The 23,459-nt window shown below is 42.7% G+C and overlaps 1 protein-coding gene across 3 annotated transcripts in view; it reads left to right on the top strand.

Moving 5' to 3' along the window:
* Positions 1 to 22,481, top strand: part of SEC14L5 (SEC14 like lipid binding 5) — a 107,273-nt gene extending 84,792 nt beyond the window's left edge. For all 3 annotated transcript variants that reach the window (XM_089694104.1, XM_089694106.1, XM_089694105.1), the window contains 12 exons: positions 230 to 358; positions 1,957 to 2,185; positions 3,632 to 3,744; positions 6,835 to 7,024; positions 7,542 to 7,630; positions 8,920 to 8,990; positions 10,041 to 10,212; positions 13,870 to 14,004; positions 15,106 to 15,243; positions 17,549 to 17,794; positions 20,022 to 20,194; positions 21,756 to 22,481. In XM_089694104.1, the coding sequence (XP_089550230.1) occupies positions 230 to 358; positions 1,957 to 2,185; positions 3,632 to 3,744; positions 6,835 to 7,024; positions 7,542 to 7,630; positions 8,920 to 8,990; positions 10,041 to 10,212; positions 13,870 to 14,004; positions 15,106 to 15,243; positions 17,549 to 17,794; positions 20,022 to 20,194; positions 21,756 to 21,858 (1,788 nt within the window). In that variant the 3' untranslated portion in view covers positions 21,859 to 22,481. The remainder of the gene's footprint in view (positions 1 to 229; positions 359 to 1,956; positions 2,186 to 3,631; positions 3,745 to 6,834; positions 7,025 to 7,541; positions 7,631 to 8,919; positions 8,991 to 10,040; positions 10,213 to 13,869; positions 14,005 to 15,105; positions 15,244 to 17,548; positions 17,795 to 20,021; positions 20,195 to 21,755) is intronic.
* Positions 22,482 to 23,459: the final 978 nt, after the last annotated feature.

Below are 23,459 nucleotides of genomic sequence, written 5' to 3'. Positions count from 1 at the left end.
TGTAATTATCTTGGGGAAAAAAAAGACAGATATTAAACAATACTTGAAAATGTATAAACATATAAAAAGTAAATTAAAACTAAACCTAAACCTATGAAGTTTTATGTTAAAACCTAACTCTAGTTAATATTTTAAAAGCTCTACCAGGTGTTGTTGAAAAATCAAAATTGGCAAGGGTTCAGGTCCCGACAATGACAGCAGTGACATTGGAGTTGTTTTTGGGTTCTAGGTTCACCCCGACAATGAGGAATGGACGTGCTTTGAGCAGACGGCCTCTCTGGACATCAAGTCTTTCTTTGGCTTTGAGAGCACGGTGGAAAAGATCGCCATGAAGCAATACACCGCCAACATCAAGCGGGTGAGTCCTCCCAAATAAATGCTTTTCGTTCTTTTTATAAAGGTGTGCTCCATTCAATATTGAACCTAAAGCTTTACATTGGATACTGGGAGGACAGGCTACCCACAGAGGGGCTTTCATTCATACATTGCTCTGGAGCGCCAGTGTACGCTACCTGGTTTTATTTTTTCAGTACCCCGGTGATCTGGGAACCCCTGCTTTTGTTTAATAGGAAACATGTCCACTGCAGGTTTCTTCTGCTTCTCACATACTGAAAGCCAAATGTGTCAAAAAGTCAGTAGTAATTTAATTCTCACAAACCTGCTTCTGAAATCTGGTTATGTAAGTGGTGTAAGTACTTGAATTCTCTTAGTATCAGCCTTTGCACACCCTGTATAGCAGAGCTCAGATAGGGAGAGGTAAAAGCAGCATGAGGAGCATATTGACATGAGGAGAGAGCAGAGTGGTTGGGAGATGAGTTCATCTGTGTGCTGCTTCTTCTTTCACTGTCCAGTCACAGGGTGGGGGTGCTACTTGACTGCAGCAAAGAAAGATTAGGTCTCCTGCCCTGACAAATGAGGCTGTGTGAAAATGCGCTTAACATGCAAATAACCGCTGGGTGCGGTGAGGATCAGCCTCGTGGGTGTGTTGACACACACCATCAGTACTCGCCGTATCGATGAACAGATGCGTGGTGACGTCACTGCCCCTCCCCAACGCGTTGCGCCACAGGGGAAACGTAAATACATACATCCCCCAGATGAAGCTACGTTAACCCAGCGGTTATTTGCATGTTAAGCGCATTTTAACTTGATTAATGTGAGTGCATTATGGATGCACAATAAAGGCTTTTCACATCTTGGATAAGGCACCATATATCCTTTCCTTTCTTTTATGGTTCACACGAGGATACTGTACATAGAGAATTGGAGTGAGGAGAGGTTCAAGGAGGGAGAAATCCCTACATCCACACAGGCTCATAGAGAAGTTGCAGAATCACAGTTATACAACTACAGGTTGCTTGGAATGAGACTATATTGACATCTTATTCTCTGCTGAACTTATATTCACATTTTCTTGCACAATTGGACATATTTATTTATACATATATTAATTTTCTTCGTTTATATTGATTTAATATCACAATTGGACTTTTATATTTATATATGGAGATTCCATTTTTGGTCCTTCACTGTGTGATCACAATTTTACCTTTTATGGTGATGTCATTTATAAGTTGATATCTATATTTTCATATAACACATTATTGAGTTGGCATACTTAATATGCACTTTCAAAGTATAAGTTAATTTAATTGGAATATATTTAGCATTAGAGCGCTGCAACTAATTATTTATTATCTTCCATTTAGCACACATTATATGAGGGTGAGCAAGGGAGCCTGCGACCTAATACAATAATTGATTAAATTGTTGACTCCAGTGGCTCACAAGTTAATTCATTTATTAATGAGATCTCTTTGCCATAACCCCTAGTGAATTGATATGTTGAAATATTAGTCTGTCTTTGGCTGCCTTGATATCATATGTTGGCTACACTTCAACAACTGTTTTTATGGTTTTCTCCGCCCCTGTGACATTAGATGCTCTCATTTGCAGGGAAAAGAGGTCATTGAATTCTACTTGAATGAGTTGATATCTCAGGGAATCACTCACATCCCACGATGGACCCCTGGCGGAACAGAGGGATATAACCCCATTTCTGGGAGCATCATCAGAGGACACCTCTACAACATTGATGGTTCCAGAGCTGACCAGCAGGAGATATCTATCTTGGGACTGGTCAGAGGAGAGCCAGGAGGACACAACCAGACTTCTGAACCAGATGGTAAGTCAAGGAAGTAAAGATTTTAGGTTTAGATCCCATGCTATCTACATGGAAAGGTCTCTTGCGACACCGCAACATTTTTTTTGTCACAGACCCTTGGAGTAGACCTATACTACATTTTAAACCTGTGAAGGTCTTATTTAACCACTTCAAGTCCGGACACTTTCACCCCCTTCCAGTCCAGGACAATTTTCAGCTTTCAGTGCTATCACACTTTGAATGACAATTGCGCGGTCATGCAACACTGTACCCATATGAATTTTTTTTCAGACCGATAAAACTTTATTTTGGTGGTATTTTAATTTTTTTGGAATTTTGAAAAAAAGTGTTTTTCTTATAAAATTTTGCAAATAAATAATATTTCTTCATAAATCTTGGCCAAAATGTATTCAATTATCTTTTTAGTAAAAAAAAAACTGCCCAAATTAGTTTATAACCAAAAATTATAATTTTTCTAAATTTATTTTTACATTTTTATTTTATTTTTTTATATTTTTATTTATGTTTTTTTTTACATACCGTCCCCCTAGCAGTACAGTGTCACCATAGTGACACTACTACTTGTGGGGGGTGATGAAGATTTTTTTTTTTTTTACACTGATTGCTTTTACACCCATAAAGGCTGTAAAAGCAATCATTTTTCCTTCTTTCTGGCTGCAATACTGTGAGAGCTGTGATTGGTCACAGCTTGTCACATGGCACAAGGCTGTTGTGAATAGCCTTGTACCATGTGACCTCTGTGATCATTCACAAATTTCACACGTAGTAAGCAATGTCAGAAGTGACATCTTGCTTACTACTCTTCATGTGATTGGCCAATCAGTGATAACATGTTCGGGACCTCACACAGAGGTCCTGTAGAACGATCTGTGTCCTGCTGTGTCCTCTGGACACAGCGGGCACTGGATCGCGGTGCTGCACACTTCCAGGGAGTGCGCACAAGCAGGGAGAGGGGAGGACGTTTACAAACAGCCACCCGCCCCTGCACTGCTCCCGTCCGGCCGTTTATATACATGGGCCGGACGGGAAGTGGTTAAGAGCCAACACTACAAGAAGCATGATATTATCTTTATTACACAGTAAAATGTATTTTGTGCCCCTCACTGAATTAGTTTCACTTTCTCATTGGGTCTTGACTTTTCACAACGTCAGCTCATCAGATAAATTCTGTCATCTAGAATCCTGCAGTCCAAAGATAGCACCCTTTCCAGCTACTGGTGGGAAATTCCAGTTCTAAAAATACATTTAAACCTAGTTAAAAATGGCACAGAAGAGGCAGACATCTGGAGGTCTATGTGTTTAGGCAGTACTTTTATTTTTAAAAGTTTAAAATGCTGTACGGGTTCACGTTAAGCCCCCAGTCCTCTCAAACGATCACCCACATCTGTGCTCTAGGACATGCCATTTTACTAAGTGGGATATTTTTTGTGTGTTGATATTTATTAGGTATTAAATTGGAAGCTGAGTACATAGAGCGATATTTGGGACAGCTCACCCCAATGCAGGAAAGCACCTTAATCCACCTCCGGCAGTGGCTGCAGGAAACGCACAAGGGCAAGGTAAGAACGTGCAGTATCGTTTATCGCTCGGCTGTTTCTGTTCTGCAAATTTTATCTTGAATTTTTAGCCATGAACATGTTTTGAGGGAGCAATCATGACACATTACCTGCCACTTTTTATAGATCTTTGGGGTTCCCACAGTAAGATCTCCTGACTGGAGTTCTTGACTCCATGCCTTCAAGCCACTACTATTGCTCCTCCAGTCATATATTCTTTGTAAAATTCTCTATAGTCCATGATTGGCCTGGACCAGGGCTTCTCCACCAAGGTTCCGTGGAACCCTAGGGTTTCTCCAGAGGTTGCTAGGGGTTTCTTGAGCAATGAGATATTTCTGCCTCTCAGATAAGTTCCCACTGACACCATTGATCTTTTTAGCTATCTGTAGCAGGAGAATTCTTCCCAATGGCCAAAAGTGTGAGGAGCATTATTCCCACTGACCACCACACTGATGTATGAAGAGCTGTAGATGTAGTCATTTTTAGCAGGGGTTCCCTGAGATTGGAGATTTATTTCAAGCGCTCTTCTGTGTTGAAAAGGTTATGAAAGGCTGGTCTAGCTTTGAGAATCTTCCAGATATCTACAAAGTCAGGGAGTGATGCTTCCCACCAACATCTTCCCAAAGCTTAAAGTAATACTGAAGTCTTTTTTATCTTACAAATAACAAACTTGTCTATACTTACCTGCTTTGTGCAGTGGGTTTCACAGTAGCCTAGATCCTCCTCTTCTCGGGTCCCCTGCCAGTGCTCCTAGCCCCTCCCTCCTGTCGGGTGCCCCCATAGCAAACAACTTGCTATGGAGGCACCCAAGCAGGCATGCTCCTGAGCATGTCCATTCACACACAGCTGTGGCTCGGCCCCACCCCCTCCATCTCCGGATTGGCTCACTGGCTGTGATAGCAGCAGGAGCCAATGACTGCTGCTTCGGCTAATCAGAAGTGAGAGTCCTCGGAGAACCAAGGCTCTCATGGACATGGTTGCATCAAGAGGGGGCTCAGGTAAGTTTTGGGGGGTGGGGAGTGCTGGGGGTGCTGCTACACACAGAAGGTTTTTTTATGCATGAGACTTTAGAACCACTTTAAATCGATTCTGTTCCTGAATGTTGTGATTCCACCTGTTGGCCTCTACATCAGTAGTGTGCCTCTGGGCAATGCATGCAACCAGGGTATTTCTGTCAACTAGTATAACTTTGCAACAATGGAGTCAAAAGCAGCCAGACTGATAAGTATTATATATATCTTTTTTTTAGGCTTTTTGTTTTTGTTTTTGTTTTGTTTTTACACAGCAGCATCTTTTAAATATACATTTGGTGGCTCTGCCCTTAAATTAATATTGGTACTGGTAAATGCTGAACACTGAAGTGCTTTCATCTTTTTATGATGTCCCAAATTCTGCATCCATGGTGGTGTTACCCTTACAGTGACCACAAACTTTAGAGTCATTTATTTTGGCCAACTTGGGTGACATTTACTAAAACTGGAGCACTCAGAATCTGGTGCAGCTGTGCATGGTAGCCAATCAGCTCTCCAGTTTTCTTTTTCATATGTTTTCATGTTTATGTTCTGGAATGTGGATTGAACTGCAAACATCTCCTGACAAATGATCCTGAACACACACAAATCTAGTAGGGTCACTTCCTCTATTCTAAAGAACTGTGACTATTGGCCTGTCCAAAGCGATTCTGACAAACCAACGACTTGCCTTGAGGCTAATTAAGTGAACCCTACCTTGATATTTATTTGACAAATCATGAATTTGGTATGATGATGAAGTATAGCTGTTTTCTGAGCTCTGCTGATGGCCAGTCATTGATGAGCCATGGGTGCCCCATGACCTACGCTGATGCATCCAGCCCCATGACCTACGTTGATGCATCCAGACCTCGTATACTGAACTATGGTCAAGTCCTTAACCATTCTGAATAACTATGGCTATCACCCGTCACAAAATTATTTTGACAAACCAAGAATTTCCCCTGAGCTATTTTGGTAAATGAAATACTTTGACTTTTTTAACAAACCATGGACCTACCCCTACTTATTTTGATAAAGCACATCCATGCTGAATGCCACTACCTGATGACCCAATGGAACCGCATAACTTCTATTGAGAGACGTCCGAAGCTCTAGGGCATATCCCTTGAACTATGGTATTGTCCTAATTCTTTTTGCCTATTTTGCTCAATCATGAATCCATCCTGACTGCATTTGTGTACACTGGCTGGATTGCAGCTCAGATGCTTCTGAGATCCTTCTGAGTTGATTTTGCCCTGGCTTGTATTGAATAAAAAAGCCTTAAAATGCCAGTGTATACAACCCCTTAGCCCTCATGCACACTGGACGTTTTGATAACGTTGGTAACGTTAGCTGTGTAAAGTCACGTTAAAAACGTGAGTTATTCAGGTTTTTTTAGCGTTTTGCCTCGATTAGCAGTTTTCCCACGTTTTTCCGCGTTTGTGTTTTTTAGGGTTTTTTTTAACCAAAAAAAATAATTTTTTTGGTAAAAAAAAATCCAAAAACCGCCGGATTGCTGCATTTTACCATGTTTTGCCAGGTTTTTCTGCGTTTTTCAGCATTAGAGCGTTTTTACAGCTAAAAAACTCCTCTAGAAACCCACTAGTCCTGGGTTTTTTTTCCAGCCAAAAAACGTCCTTGCCAAAAAACATTGATTCCAGTCTATGTGTGTATGGACACATCGGATAACATGCTGGGGGGGTTTACTGGCTGTAGATAAAAATGTCAAAAGCTAAATACAGCCGCTGTAAAAAACGTCAAGTGCGCATGAGGACGTACTGTATTCTGATGAACCTCCAATGTGTCCCACCTGGTGCACTTGGTGAATCAGGGATACATCCTGGTGTTAATGAACTGTGATTGCAATGTACCTTATGGCCATAAACTCACCTTGATTTGTTCTGATCATCATGGGTCCAACTTGTCTTATTTTGGGGCTCCCTAATGGTGTCCTAACCTGGTCTGATGACCTGCAGCAATGTACTGATATACAGTCTCTATGTATTCCACTTTCCTGATTGATGGAAGATTACCAACTTATTTTCAAGTATTTTCATCACTATCCCTTCTTTTTGCGTAGATACCCAAAGATGAGCACATTTTGCGCTTCCTCCGTGCTCGAGACTTCAACTTTGAGAAAGCTCGGGAGATGCTCTGCCAGTCTCTGTCCTGGCGCAAGCAATACCAAGTGGATTATATCCTACAGACATGGCATCCACCACCCATCCTCGAGGAGTACTATGCCGGGGGATGGCATTATCACGATAAAGGTCAGTTCCTTGTGTGCTACAGAAGGCAACATCCTTAACTCAAAAACATAGAGGGTCAACTAAAGTAACATTTAAGTTTTTTTTTTTCTTGTGGGGACCATTGTGTAGAGTTACCCAATGACCTCTTCCAATTCTGAGACTCCAGTAGGGACAATTCCTTGCAATAGTTTGTGTTTTCCGTTAAAGGTAACTTGACCTTAAAAGCAAAAGTATAGGCAGATATACCATCCCCCCATTTAACCCAATTATGTTTAATTAAAACATCATCAGAAGTATTCAGAATTATTTTTAATAGTACCCGTAAGTCTGTCTTTTTATTAGCCTCCTGTATTTACCTGCCCTTCTTGATTTGGAATGGAGGAGGATGATACAGCACTGTTAGCCAATTAGTCTATACTACATTACACAAGATACTGGCTGATCGGGGGGGAACAGTGTTGACTTCATGATACTGAATATGAAGCTGAATCCCCATGGTCCTCCCATGTTATCCTCATCGTATCTGTTTGTATTTCAGATGGCCGCCCCCTATACATCCTGCGCTTAGGACAAGTGGATACTAAAGGACTACTGAAAGCTGTGGGAGAAGAGGCCATCTTGCGTCATGTAAGTATTTGACACTATGAAATCACATCCTCGTTAATAAAGCAAGATTTTGTGACAAATAGTTTTTGGGTCAAATTGGAGAGGAAGACCTTTACTGTACTTGTAAACCTAATAAAAATTAAAGTATTACCAAATTTTTAGTTTTGGACAGAGCAGGAATGGTTAGAACCAGTGGCGGACTGACCATTTTTGAAAATCGGGCACTGCCCGAGGGCCCGGGGTCAGTAGGGGGCCCCATGAGATGCCCCTGGTACCTTTTTCATAGGCTTTTTTGAGTTTGGGCAAGGACACAGGGGCCCCATGATCCCCTATTGCCCGGGGGCCCCATGAGTTGTCAGTCCGCCCCTGGTTAGAACCCCTGCCTTTTTTTTTTTCATTGCTGTCCCTGTTGTGGTCGTTTCCCTTCTTGGAGACATGACAGACAATGAGAAACCTCTCCAATGCAGGTGGTGATGGGATGCATTTTTAAGCCTAGTACGTACAATCAGAAAATCGTGCGAAAAATACCGCTTTTGAAGCGACCGTATGATAATCTGATTGTTAGTCCACAGCTTTCGTCTGAAATAGTTTGAAGGGACAAGCACGAAAATGTGTTTTGTACAATACCAAGTCGTACGATTTATGTTTAATCAGAACAGTTTTCGTCCGAAAATACAATACAAATACAATACATATACATAACATCACTTTCGAATTTTTATTCTGTCGGGCAAGAATTTTCGTAACTTTAGTAAACGCTTCACTTTCGATATGAGATTAGCATGCAAAAAAAATGGACGATCATTTGTCTGATATTCTCATCGTTTGTACGGGGCTTTAGACAGTTGTCACCAGAGCAGGTGTCTCCATTAGAAGAATTACCTTCCTCTCTTGTTTCGGTGACAACTGTAAAACTTTGGACTTCTCACCAATTGGTGGAGAACGGTCAATAGAGGGGGTCATCACCAGGGAGAAGTCCTTTGGCACCTAAGGGAAAAAAGTTTTTTTTTGCACCCCCTACTGCTGAATCACGCAAGCTGGCCTATTCTTTTGCTTACTTCTCAGCCTGGGGCCGGACATTGGCAATATCCGCAGTGGGGACACCACAGCAATAAAAACCTGACAGGGGTCGTCACCCTTCCAGAATGGAATTTTGACTTTTTTTATTTTCACATTTTTTTGTGGTTTAAGGCATAGATGGGACTCTTGGTAGTCGTCATGGACATTGTCCAAGCATTTTGGTTAAACTGGCCTTTAAACTATTTTTAAAGCAAAAATCTATATTTAAGATATTTTGTGCCCTTTGACAGGTCCTCTCCATCAGTGAGGAAGGTCAGAGGAGATGTGAGGAAAATACTCATCTGTTCGGCTCACCAATCAGGTCAGTGAACAGCATTAGGTGTAATAGCACCTCCTTGCTTTTGCTTATTGTGTTTCATAAGTTATAAAGATCATTATTTTCAGCAATGCAGCCAAACAGAGCTGAAATTAATATGGCTGAAAATAATCTTTGCTTTTGCAATGGTTATTTTCATCCGTGTTGATTTTTGGTTAACCGCTTCCCAACCGCCCTATAGCAGAAATACTGTAACATGTTGGCACGGGTGAGCAAAATCACGTGTATATATATATATATATATATATATATTGGGTGCGCACACGCCCATGCTGCCATTCATGTCCGCGGCTGTCAAACACCGGGCCCCGGCTGGTAATTACTCGCCAGCGCCTGGTGATTTCCGACGATCACCGATGGAGAGGAGGACTGTTTTGTTTACTAACAGTCATCCTCCCTGTCAGCTTGGGCACAGCCATCCAGAGCAGTGGGATTACAGTGAAACACACCCACCCTGCCCCCTAGTAAAATACTGCCTGCACACAGTTAACCCTTTGATCGATCCACATGTTAACCCCTTCCTGCCCAGTGCCATTAGTACAGTGTCAATAACCCCCCCCTTCCTATTTAGCAAAAGAATCCCGGAAGCATTACTCCCCCTGCTTCCTTCTTCAATCCCAGCCACTGCTTGTGTTTCATGGTGCCCAGGCTATTCCATCCACTTCCTGCAAGCCCAGGGAGTCAAGGACACACCCCATGGGGAAGTGTCCTCAGGCTGTACATGACTCGCAGGAAAATAATGCAGAAAACAGGACCCTTGTCACTATAAAGTCCCGTTCATCATATGGGACCACCCACCACAGCCTGAGGACGGGAACTCATGTGACCGAAGAGAGCACCATAAAAGGTGTGTATGCAGAAAATATTCATAAAAAGAAGAGCTTCAAAAGGTAGAAGGTGCTCTGTACAACCCGAAATTTGGCTTTAAGCTTTTCCCAAAAGGAAATCTCATTTTTGGCCTTCTATGATATTGTGCTACAAAGGTTCACAGAGCCATATAAAGGTTAATAAACATGTCTGCACGTCTCCCCACAGATCCTGGACTTGCCTTGTAGACCTGGAAGGGCTAAATATGAGACACCTCTGGAGGCCTGGTGTGAAGGCCTTGCTCAGGATAATAGAGGTTGTTGAGGCCAATTACCCAGAAACACTAGGAAGACTTTTGATTGTACGGGCTCCGCGAGTCTTTCCAGTTCTGTGGACCCTGGTGAGTGGAGGAAAGGGTGTTCTATAATTTACCACTTTGCTTTAAGTGTATCTCTAGCCAACATTTTACATTTGGTTTGGATTGGCATATGATTAGAACCTCGGTTGAGTTTTTTGGGGAGAGTTCTCCTTGATTCGTAACAAGAAGTAAGAGGAAATTTCCCCAAAGTGAGAGGAAAGCTGCAACCAAAACATGTGTCTCCATTGGAAGATTTCCTCTTAATTCCTGCTTCAATGACAACTGAAGAAACAACCTTCTAGATTCTCCATCACTAATTACCCGATACAGTCCACAAAGAGAACATGCTTCACCACAGATTTCCTAGGAGACTGGGAACTGGTGCTCTGGCCCAAGTGCCTTTGAAATGTAGCAATAATCCTCTGATACAATGAAGCCGGCTACTCAGTGACATCCATTGCAACAATTCTTTACTACTAACGTGTTTCGGCCAATGCCTTTCTCATAGCATTTTGTACTTATGAGTAAGGTCTTGGCCGAAACGTGTTAGCATGTTATTACTGTATCCTGCTATGTAGCTGATAAAGAATTGTTCCAATGGATGCCACCAACTATCTGACTTGGTGACTTGGTCATTGTGCCCGAAGACTTATGATCAGCAGCTGAAACACAACCAGCAATGAAAACCTAGTGAAGAAGGATTGATGATGGCACTGGATCCCAGAGTTATTAAGTAATAGCTCCCACAAATTTGCGTGGAATTAAATTTCTTATGGTGTGATAGGCATTTGGGGGGGCAGCTCATGTGTACTAAAGATTCTGCAAGAACATTTTATATCAGGGACGTAACTACAAATCATGTCCCCCCATAGCAAAATTTGATGGGTGTCCCCCACCGACCTATTTCTGTTGGCAGTGTCAACTGGTCTTAAACCAAAGTATCTAAATCACTAAATCAAGAACAGGTAGCAGGACAGCTACACTAATTTGCCAAACGTATTGGGCCAGCCCTCCAAATCATTGGATTCAGGTGTTCCAATCCCCTCCATGGCCACAGGTATATAAAATCAAGCACCTAGACATGCAGACTGCTTCTACAAACATTTGTGAAAGAATGGGTCGTTCTCAGGAGCTCAGTGAATTCCAGCATGGAACCGTGATAGGTGGCCACCTATACAATTTCTTTGATGCTAAATATTCCACAGTTAACTGTTAGTGGTATTATAACAAAGTGGAAGCAACTGGGAACAGCAACTCAGCCACCAAGTGGTAGGCCACGTAATATGACAGAGCGGGGTCAGCACATGCTGAAGCGCACAGTGCGCAGAAGTCGCCAACTGTCTGCAGAGTCAATAGCTAAAGACCTCCAAACTTGGTGTGGCCTTCAGATTAGCACAACAACAGTGTGTAGAGAGCTTCATGGAATGGGTTTCCATGGCCGAGCAGCTGCATCCAAAACTTATATCACCAAGGGCAATGCAAAGCATTGGATGCCGTGGTGTAAAGCACGCTGCCACTGGACTCTAGAGCAGTGGAGACGTGTTTTCTGGAGTGACCAATCACTCTTCTATGTGGCAATCCGATGCACATGTTTGGGTTTGGCGGTTGCCAGGAGAATGGTACTTGCCTGACTGCATGGTGCCAAGTGTAAAGTTTGGTGGAGGGGGGATTATGGTGGGGGGTTGTTTTTCAGGGGTTGGGCTTGGCCCCCTAGTTCCAGTGAAGGGAACTCTTAAGGCATCAGCATACCAAGACATTTTGGACAATTTCATGCTCCTAACTTTGTGGGAAGAGTTTGGGGATGGCCCCTTCCTGTTCCAACATGACTGCACACCAGTGCACAAAGCAAGGTCCATAAAGACATGGATGAGTTTGGGATGGAGGAACGTGACTGTCCTGCACAGAGTCCTGACCTCAACCCCATAGAACCCCTTTGGGATGAATTAGAGCGCAGACTGCGAGCCAGGCCTCCTCCCCCGACATCAGTGCCTGACCTCACAAATGTGCTTCTGGAAGAATGGTCCAACCTTCCCATAGACACCCTCCTAAACCTTGTGGACGGCCTTCCCAGAAGAGTTGAAGCTGTTATAGATGCAAAGGGCGGGGCCAACTCTATATTGAACCCTACGGACTAAGACTGGGATGCCATTAAAGTTCATGTGCGTGGAAAGGCCGGCCGACCAATACTGCTGACAATATAGTGTATCATCAGTGTCACTACAAGGGATCAGTGCTGTGGATACAAGTTGTCAGGGAAGAGTAACAGAGCAGGGAATAACTTTACCCTTAGTAGTAGCAGTATTACCCATCAGGATTTTTTTCTATATGATTACATTATTATTAGTGCTCCCGCACACAACTGCTCTAATACCCTAAAATAAACTTCTGTAAACTCGGGCTTTGTTGTAGAACTACATACAGGGTAAATTTCAGACTATTTGGAGTAGAAGCTGTAAAGGGCAATAAAGGGCTAAGCAAATTCTCCTAACTGCAGATATAAGACAAAGGGGGGGGGGTCTGAGACTAGCATTGGTCATTGGTCCTGATGACTCTTAGGCAGGCCATATATGGGTCGAAAATCGGCCGAAAATTCGTCCAAATGAATAATCTGACGATTTCGGTGGGTGAATTTGTCGGCCGTTTTTCGTGATTTTGACACATTTTTTTAATCGGCAATGTTGGGCAAATCGGCCGATCTTTTTACCGATTTAAAAAAAATGTGCATGAGCCATGACCTGCAAGAAGAAGGAAAAGAAGAAGATGAAGAAAAAGAACATCTGTATCTATTTGTATCCATTTTGGATTCAGATGTTTCTATTCGGATACAAATAGATACAATGTTGCAACCACAATACTTTTAAATGTCAAAAATAATAGCGGAGTGTCCCTGCAGAGAGCTCCGCTATTATATTTGACATTTAAAAGTCTTGCGGTTGCAACATTGTTTCTATTTGTATCCGAATAGAAACATCTGTATCCGAAATAGATACAAATAGATACAATGTTGCAACTTTTCTATACTTTTAAATGTCAAGTATAATAGCGGAGCTCTCTGCAGGGACACCGCTATTATATTTGCCGGCCGTAGACAGAACGAAGATCAGCCGATTTTTTTTTACCAATGGTGGTAACGTCGGCCGATTGAACGACTGATTTTTCGTTTTTTTGTTTTTTTTTTAAATGTTCGGTTTTTGCCCCATCTATGGCCTGCATTAGACTGCAGCCTGTGCCTCAACTTCCTACCTTACAGGGTCCCCTCCCACCTCTAGACCCCATAGCAGGCTGTTGTTACACCATTGTTCAAGATTGTTAGAGACAAAAATTGGAGCACCCTACCCAAACTGAGAGTCCAAATATAAAGCTTTATTTCAATAAAACAGATCAGTATGTTCCACAAATATGTCCCAGCATGTTTTGGGGGTTTGAAAGTTGTCCCCTTTACTGGGGGTTGGAATATATAGATGAAAATGTGGTAGATTAGACTCCGGCAATATGCAGTGGAGTAAATTAAATAGATTCCACGGAGTGTCTTTGCATGTTCCTCAGCAGCTGATTCTGTTAGTAACCAAACCTTCCAAAGATCCTAATATTTCCATATTCATTTAAAAAGAAACACTTTGGCTAGATATACCTTAATAATTTATTAAATATTTATAACTGTTGCCATCAAATGGTTCCTGAGTCTACATTGTCTCCTAGGTCAGCCCATTCATCAACGAGAACTCCAGAAAAAAATTCCTTATCTACAGCGGCAACAACTATCAAGGTCCAGGGGGAATCGCCGACTATGTGGACAAAGAGATCATCCCAGATTTTCTGGGAGGAGAGTGTGTGGTAGGAATCTGCAAACTGTTTGATTTTTAATAAGTCTTATCACTATGAGGATATAACCAGAAAAAAAAAGAGTATTGCCTACACCCTGCCTCTAGTTTTTCGCAAACAAACGTCCATCTCTCCGTAATAATGCTTTTGAATTTGGGGTCCGCATGGCTGTAGCAATCACTGACATGCAGAAAAATTCAAAAAAGCAACAAGTCTGGTTGATTTTTATGAGTTAAAAAAAAAAAATTGAAAAATGGGGAGCGTATTATTCAGTTTATGATACTTGGTGGAGCCATGCAGATTTACCTCCCTTGTCCCCATAACCTGTCCCATTCGTCTCCAAACCCTCCATCATAGATGCCATGGTTTCCATGAACTATACTGATGATAGCATACAAGGCTGACACAGCTCTATCCATTTGAGACATTCAGAGCTCATTCAGAACTCGTTGACAGGTGTATCTGACCTGTAAAGTCAAGGCACGTCATAAAAGAACAACTTGGTCAACACCGCGCTAAGTAACAGTCCGCAATAGGGAGTGTAGACATCCAATAGGCTGACGCGTTTCAAGGACTTGCCTCTTCTTCACGGCACTGAGGAAGAGGTAAGTCCTCGAAACGCGTCAGACTATTGGATTTTTACACTCCCTATTGCGGACTGTCACATAGCGCTGTGTTGACCAAGCTGTTCTTTTATGACGTTCCTTGAATTTATTGTCGTTTGTGAGTACAACACCTACTTTATTTCTTATTAAAAAGTTTTTATGGTCATGCACTAGGCCCGTGCGCCCTCTGTTTGTTCTTTCCTTAGTCAGTATATTTGGATTTCCCCGGTCTATTGAGGGCAGAAAGGAGTGCATGTTCCAGGACATTCTTAATGTGGTTGTAGCCTGCATTGAGTACATCCCCAAGCGCAGGAGCATTTGTGTTTGCTGGTTCTTTGTATCTGACCTGTAGTTGACTTTCTTTTCACCTGTGGTTGACCTCCTTCAAGCGGGTTTTGCTTTTCCATAGAGTTGCATGAGAATGCAAAAGCCCGCTTGAAGCAAACAAAACTCCATGAACATGGTCCCTAAATACGGATTGATAACACAAGTGTTGACTGTCTTGCAGTGTAACATTCCAGAAGGCGGACTAGTTCCCAAATCACTTTACCAGTCAGATGATGAAACAGAAACGTCCGATCATATTCGATTGTGGACGGAGACCATCTACCACCATGCCTATATCTACAAGGGAGCCTCACACGAGGTTAGTGATTGAAAGAACGTACTTAGCTGGGCTACAAACGCTCAACATAGAGAAAACATCAGGCAGTCACTCGGATGCAGCTTTCTTCTTCTCAACCCAATGGAAGAATGGGGAAAAAATGAAACTAAGCTGAAGTGTTTGAATAAAACACGATAAAGTGGTCACCATGCAATTGTGATACAAACAGCTAAGAATAAAATATTATCATAAAGCAGCACTAAATCCAAATAGAATACTATAAATCAATAAATACACTATTAACCACTTGCCATCCGCCTGCTGTTTATAAACGGCTGAACGGTGGCACTCCAGGGGCGGGTTGCCGTTCATAAACGGCACCCGCCTTTTCTAGCTGTGCGCACTCCCTGGGAGCGCGCAGCACCGCAATCCGGTGCCCGCTGTGTCCTCCGGACACAGTGAAACACCGATCGTCGGACGGGACCTCTGTACGAGGTCCCGATCACATGCAAAGTAGTAAGCAAGATGTCACTTGTGACATCATTGCTTACTACGTGTGAAATCTGTGAATGATCACAGAGATCACATGGTACATGGTTATTCACAACAGCCTTGTACCATGTGAAAAGGTGTGACCAATCACAGCTCACTCAGTAGTTCTCAATGGCTGCAAGAATGCAGGCAGAGAGAAAGAGAAATGATTGCTTTTACATTCTATATGGGTGTAAAAGCATTCGCTGTAAAAAAAAAAAATCATCACCCCCCCACAAGTAGTACAGTGTCACCATGGTGACACTGTACTGCTAGGGTGACAGTATGTAAAAAAAAAACCCCAAAAAAACTATAAAAAAATAAAATAAAAATGTAAAAAAAAGTTTAAAAATTGTAATTTTTGGTTATAAACTAATTTGGCTTATTTTTTTTTCTAAAAATATAACGGAATACATTTTGGTCAAGATTTATGATGAAAGATTATTTATTTGCAAAATTTTATAAGAAAAACACTTTTTTTCAAAATTTTTGGACTTTTTCATTTACATAGCAAAAAAAATTAAAATCCCAGCAGTGAATAAATACCACCAAAATAAAGGTTTATCTGTCTCAAAAAAATGGTAAAAAATTCATATGGGTACAGTATTGCATGACCGCGCAATTGTCATTCAAAGTGTGATAGCACTGAAAGCTGAAAATTGCCCTGGACAGGAAGGGGGTAAAAGTGTCCGGACAGGAAGTGGTTAAAGAATAACTATAATACACCATACAATCCATACACAAAGACAGTCAAACTAGTAATAGTCCGTGATGTACGATTATAAATCACAAGTGAAATAGATGTAAAATCAGGTGAAGTGTACATGTGTACCAAACAATGAAAATGGTGCATACCCACGAAGAATGTAAAAATCATATTTATTAAAATATCACTTAGGGACACCAAACAAGAATGCATATAAGCAAATGGACGCAATCGCAAAATAACAATATTTATTTCAGGTACTTATATAGCGCCATCAATTTACACAGCGCTTTACATATATATTGTACATTCACATCAGTCCCTAACCCTCAAGGGGTGTACAATCTAAGGTCCCTAACTCACATTCATACATACACATACTAGGGCCAATTTAGACAGGAGCCAATTAACCTACCAGCATGTCTTTGGAGTGTGGGAGGAAACCGGAGTACCCGGAGGAAACCCACGCAGGCACAGGGAGAACATGCAAACTCCAGGCAGGTGGTGCCATAGTTGGGATTTGAACCAACTAGCACTGCCCGGCGGAAGTGCTAACCACTTAGCCACTGTGCTGTCCTAATGTATAGTGAATTAAAAACAGGCTCCAAAGCCACATATAAACCAATAAAGTTGCTAGTAACATTTCCAGTGTAGCAGGTTGAATTGGCCATGCCGGGCTCCAAGCTCCAGCATGCGTGATGATGTCACATCTGCAAGATTGCTACAGTGTGTACTCTAGTCACTTTTTCCACTGGTGGACATAAGAGGTGCACATCCAGTCTAGTACACCTCTGCCAAGTTCTAATATCAGGAGCTCCATTTATTTCCACCCAGCCATAAATGTGTATGAGTACAGTTGTGTAACCCCCCCTCCCCGCCTTCTGAACTTCATTATTGTGTGTAGGACAATCTAAATCATACACATGACCAAGGTTTAGGATAGATACAGTCAATGTGAAACAATCAGGCCAGGACATTGTCTGCTCCTCACAGACAGCCTAAATATTGGCAATGAGGTCTAAAAAAGCTCAACATTACTCATACTTTTGTTTGTGGGCATAAAAAGCTGTGAAGACTCAGACATCTTCACGTTGTGCCTTTTTCCCGCAGATATCAGCAGAGATTCTGGAGGTGGAGTGTGTTATCACATGGGACTTTGACGTGCTCCGCGGAGATGTGGTGTTCAGCCTCTTCCACTCCAAGAGGGCACCAGTGACCCATCAGAAAGACTCCTCGGTCCCGTCCACCGTCAGCACCAGCAATAACATTCAGCTGATTGACAAGAATTGGGTGCTGGGGGTGGACTACAGCTGGGTTGAGGCTCCGCTCATCTGCAAAGAAGGAGAGAGCATCCAGGTATGTCACCTCCCAAAATGTCATGAGTGTTTTTGACATAATTGTGTAGGTTAGAAAGAGACACGTCCACCAAGCCTCAAACAAACTCAGACATTTTTGTCAATAGAAAGGCAAAACAAAATCCTTGGGAGAGCCCATATACTGGCAGTACATATCACCCTTCATTTGTAACTAATGTCTCCTTGCCTTTTGCAATGCCCCTGGAATAAAAATGTCCTTTTCTTAGTCAGAAAAAAAAAAATCTGGCAAATCTTTAAACTGGCTTCAGTTTTATATGTGTCCCCTTAGGTGTCGCTGAAGTTTTGGGTCCCCCTATAGTCCTGCACAGCCAGGCAACACGCATTTCCTTTATAACAAAATGATCGTGTAGGGAGGTTCTTACACAAAACGAGAGACCCCAAAAGGAGGCCAAGCGCGGATAGGGACAAAATATACAAGCTTTATTGAATGTACAAAAAATACAAAAGTGATGATAATGATCGTATCATAACGGAAATAACACCGTCACCCTCCACAGTAAAAAATGACAGCGCTGTCAAACCACGATTAAAATAAAGCCCGGGCTCACAGGTATGCAAACCACTCACACAATGGATCCCAAAAGTACATCTAAACCATGTGAGGCATCCAGGTGAGGTGGCGTGGTGGAAAGCCAACTCGTTGCAGCCCAGAGTCGGGGTGGACGTAGATCCGTAGATCCACCATTAGCCCACTGAAATCCACAAAGTATTCATGCATACTTTACCAGTTGTTGCAGCCTTGGGGGAGCCATTCATACATCTTTGAGGTCTTCTCTTCGTTGATATCCGGCATATTGTCTTCAGTTGCCATTGTGCTGTATTGCCACATTATCATCACTTTTATATTTTTTGTATATTTTGTCCATATCCGCACTTGGCTTCCTTTTGGGGTCCTTCTTTTTGTGTAAGAACCTCCCTACACGATCGTTTTGTTATACTAGATTTCTGGACCCTGAGGACACCACCTGATATTTATTATGATGAGTCGGTTGGACTATTTCTTACACTAGCAGTGGTTCCTGTTGCTGTTGTTTTTATTGGTTATGTCAACACGCATTTCCTTCGCTCAGACTTACATTAGGAGACAGTAACCAGTCCTTGAGCTTGTTTTTGAAGTTTTATTAGGGGATTTGAACTTGGATGGGGTAAGGAGCATATGGGATTCTCAAGGGTAATGGCAACAGAGGACAAACTCCTTAGCAACTATGTACAAGACTTTACAGCAAACAGTTTCTTCTGGAAGCCAGCATTTCCTACTGTACCATCCCAGATGAATCCTCTTCTTATCCAGCTATCTGAGGGAAATCCCTGAGCAGATGACCCAGTGCCTGCCACGTTAGATTAAGACAGTCCTGGGTAGGTGGTAATCTGGTTTCCCTCCAGAGTGCTCCTTCCCCTGTCTGGCCCAGGTGGTGCAGATTTACTCACTTGGTCCTTCTCTTGTGTTGCTGGTGGGTCAGTATCTGCTACTGGGACTTCTAGCTGGGCCACTCCTTCCTTGCCACACAAGTGGTCCTCTCTCAGTGGGCCGGTGAAGTCCCAAAGTTTCCTCCTTCTAAGGTTCCTGCATGGAGGTGAACCCGTTCCCATTTGGGCCCTCTCCCAGGGTCCTACTCTCCAGCCTCACTTCCTCTCCATCTTCCACCCAAACTCTCCTCCAACTCTCCTGCTGCTGAGCAGGCTCAGTTACTCTTAAAGGCTGTCTTGGCCCCTCGCCAAGCCTCCTGTTGGGGATTGGCCAGGATCCTCTAAGAGTACAGACCAGCCACTCCTCAACTTCGCCCACTGCTTCTAGATCTTTCTCCAAATTCCTAGAGCAGGGGGAAATTCCAGAGAGCTGGTCTGCAGAGCCTCTCAGCTCTGACCTGAATTTGACCCACCTGGCTATTACACCCGGGCTCCTACTCAGCCCTTCTAGGTAACAATTAGAGTATATCTCCCCCTAGCTGACTAGGAGGGTGCTACATACGGTTTAACCAGATAATCTTTAAGGCATTTTTAAATTCCAAACCTAAAGAAGCCCAGCTTTTTACCTAATGCCATATCATACTAATAGACATTACTAGAACTCTTAAATGATTAGAATTATTACTATACAGGATTTTCATAGTGTCAACAGTTTGCACAGCACTTAATTATTATTTCTGCTTAAGAATTATCTTTGCTGCCCCTATCCCAGAAGACTCAATTCCTCCATGTCTTGCCAGGGTTCTCATGTGACTCGCTGGCCCGGGTTTTACATCCTACAGTGGAAGATGCACAGCTCATCGTCTGGCACCAGCATTGCCCGAGTAGATGATGTGTTGGCCTCACTTCAGGTCTCCAGTAATAAGTGTAAAGTCTTGTATTACTTCGAGGTTCTGGCATCAGAGGACTTCAGGTAAGATGGTGTTCCATTTTAAAGGATAGCGGAACCTAAGTAAGAAGATGGCTTAAATCAAACTTAAGTCAAACCTAGGTTTGTCCATTTTAATGTCAGCCCTACCAGCAGAACATACCTTTCCTTTGCTCCTTGATTCACTGTTTAACTGCTGGGAGAGTGGATATAATTGGTTCTTTCAAGTATGGAAAGCATGCGACTCACTCTGTTGCTTGGTGATTAGTTCCACAGCCACCGGCACTCTGTGCTGTCACATGGGGGGGAGAGAGTCCTCACTCTTTTGTAAGCTCTAAGTCTTTATTTTGAGCTTGCTCAGTTGTATTTCACTCCTGCAGGTAAATGTTGCAGCAAAGATGCAAACGCAAGGTATGTAGTCCAGCCGGTAGGACATGCATTCAAATCGGTTGCCTGTCTTCAAATTTAATACTTGACAGAGTATCCAAGTGTTCCTCTGACCAGTCACTTTTTAGCAGAGATCAGAGGCAAAGAGACACCATGATTGTCTTAATTTTCTCTGATGTGTGAGGTTTAAAAGAAATCTATACCAAGCAACATAGGGAGCCTGTCATTGCTGGCTGACTTCCTTCCTTGCTGGCTGTGTTTTGGCTCAATACTTTGAGTCGCTGACGCTGAGCATGGGGATAGTGAATTTAGAGTAAAGTCAAAATTCCAAATCCGCATACTTACATATATATGTATTAATTATAGTGGTTCTAAAGGAAGAAGGTTTTTTACCGTAATGCATTCCCGCCCCCCTTCCTTATACTAACCTGAACCTGATCTTGATCAAGCGATGTGCACAAGAGCTGCAGATCTCCTGAGTCTCACTCTCCTCATTGGCTCACACAGCAACGGGAGCCATTTACTCCTGCTGCTGTCAGTCACAAGCAGTGAGGAGAGAGCGGGAGGTTGGGGCCGAGACACACTCTGTGTGAGAACGGACAATGTCCATTCACAGGGACACTGCTGATGCTTGTGAGCAAGCCTGCTTGAGTGCCCCCATAGCAAGAGGCTTGCTTTGGGGGCTACTCGGGGGGGGGGGGGGGGCAGGACTGCCAGCAGGGGACCCAAAAAGAGGAGGATCTGGGCTGCTCTGTGTAAAACCATTGCACAGAGCAGATAAGTCTAACATGTTTGTTATTTTCTTTTTTTTACTTACAACCTTTAGAATCAGTTTAAGGCACTGTACTAACATTTGCTAGGTCCCATGGTTGTTCTGCAACGGGGATTGCCATATTGCTATCCTGACATGTTCCCTACAAATAGTGTTTTCTATAGCTTAACATGAACCTGTTCTTTGCTTCATCCTGGCCAAAGTGATAGGTTCTCTTTAGTGCCCTCTTCCTCAGGAGCATGTTATACTACTGAGCACCAAGCACCACTGCTGCCCATGAAGTAACTAGCCCCTTTGCTGCTTTACATTTGACACAGAAATGACATGTCCATGTTGAAGCTCACAAAACATGCAAGTTCATCAAGTGTTGTCATGCAGTTGTTTACATTTGTCATGGAGCCATTCAGTTATCCAAATTACGTGCTGATCCATCCTCTTATTCTTCAGGGGGTCAATGTCCAGCCTGGAATCTTGCAGTGGCTTCTCTCAGCTAAGCGGAGTCACCAACTCTTCAAACAAGTCTCACAGCAGCTCTATGGTCTCCAGATAACAGAGGACCCTGGGGGCTTCACCCCCTTTGACTCTCTGACCCTATGCGCACAACTGGCCTTATTTATTTGAACAGAGGACATGCGGGTCCTCGCCTAGTTCTTGAACGTGCCATGGTAAAACCTGGCACCACCAGCTCCAGAGAGCCAGCTAAAAGCACAGAACTGAAAGACAATCTCCTTGCAATATGGAGCTTTGAAACCTTCCTGGTCTTTGTGCCCAAAGACATTATCCGAGTCATGATTGTGATATCTATTGAAACCAAATACCAAGATGCAACAGAAAGGTGTTTTACCTCGTATGTTTGGTACTAATTATGCAACTACCACCACTAACCAAGTCTCGGTCGGCGGCTCGAAAAGCCTCAGCCGAGCATAGAGTGGTGGGCGAACCTGAAATGACTATGACAGACAAATTATAACTGTAACTACAGCACCTTGGTTTGTAGGACGGCCTTAGATATGATGTGTAGGTCTTCTGAACTAGCCATCCTACACTACCAGCACTTTTGGGCTATTTTCTAATACTTTGCCTTTATCTATTTAACTTATTTACACAGACTTTTTTTTTCAGAGTGATCTCAGGCCAATATTTCATAATGAAATTAAACTCTCTTAGAAGATATGATGTCTTTTACTTTTTTTAATGTATTATGTATCTTTATTTTCATACCTACCGCTTACTATCCTAAGTCATTTTGCCGATAATCATTGGTGGAGCTTGTATGGGTACTAGAGTAAGGCCACATGCAAGGGGTAAAACGCTACTCCCATTGCAGCACCTTGCAGATCTGATGTCCCAGCTGTATTTAAAAGTGCACATAGTAAAATGGGGAAAAGTGGACAGTAACACAGACTTTGTTCCCACAAGCCAACTTCTTTTTATTTTATAACCAGCTAGAAAAATATGAAAGGAAAAATGATAATGGCTTAGGAGCAGCCCAGGCAATTATTCTTCTTGTGAACCATGCTACGAGGTTGATTTACTAAAGGCAAATATACTGTGCACCCCAGTTGCACTTGGAAGTGCACTGAAAATGCAGTTGCTCTAGGTCTGATGGGAAGCTCTGCTGATTTCTATCATCCAATCATGTGCAAGCAAAAATGCAGTTTTGTTTTTTTGTTTTCCTTGCATGTTCCCCTCAGATCTAGAGCAACTGCACTACTTGGAGTTCACTTGTTGTGCTCATATTTATTTGCCTTTAGTAAATCAACCCTTATGAGTTCTCAGTGGCCATCACAGCAAAATCTGGAATCCCCAAATACTGAATTAGACATCCATTATAGGAATATTTCATGATAACATTGGGAATTAGGTAAGTTGCCAAGGCAGGGTTCAATATTCTTATGATAAACATTGAAGTTCAAATTCCCCTGATTTCTATAGGCAAAGAAAAGAGAGCGCCTACACAGCAGTAATAGAAGCATGCAGACTGCAGTACCCAAACAGGTTCCAGTTTATATATCCAGCGCTCCCCCTGTCTGCAGCAGCTCTTCACTGTCCTCTCTTCTCAAAGGAGTGTTGGCAGCGGCAGGAGCTATTGGCTCCTGCTTCTGTCAGTCAAAGCCTGTGAGGAGGGAAGGGAGCAAGCAGCTTGCTACG

This window comes from Staurois parvus, unplaced genomic scaffold (assembly GCF_062004578.1).
Source record: "Staurois parvus isolate SC_StPar_1 unplaced genomic scaffold, SC_StPar_1.0 ptg000649l, whole genome shotgun sequence".
NCBI lineage: Eukaryota > Metazoa > Chordata > Amphibia > Anura > Ranidae > Staurois > Staurois parvus.
Note: the sequence above shows the minus strand (reverse complement) of the source record. Positions and strands in the feature narration are given on the sequence as shown.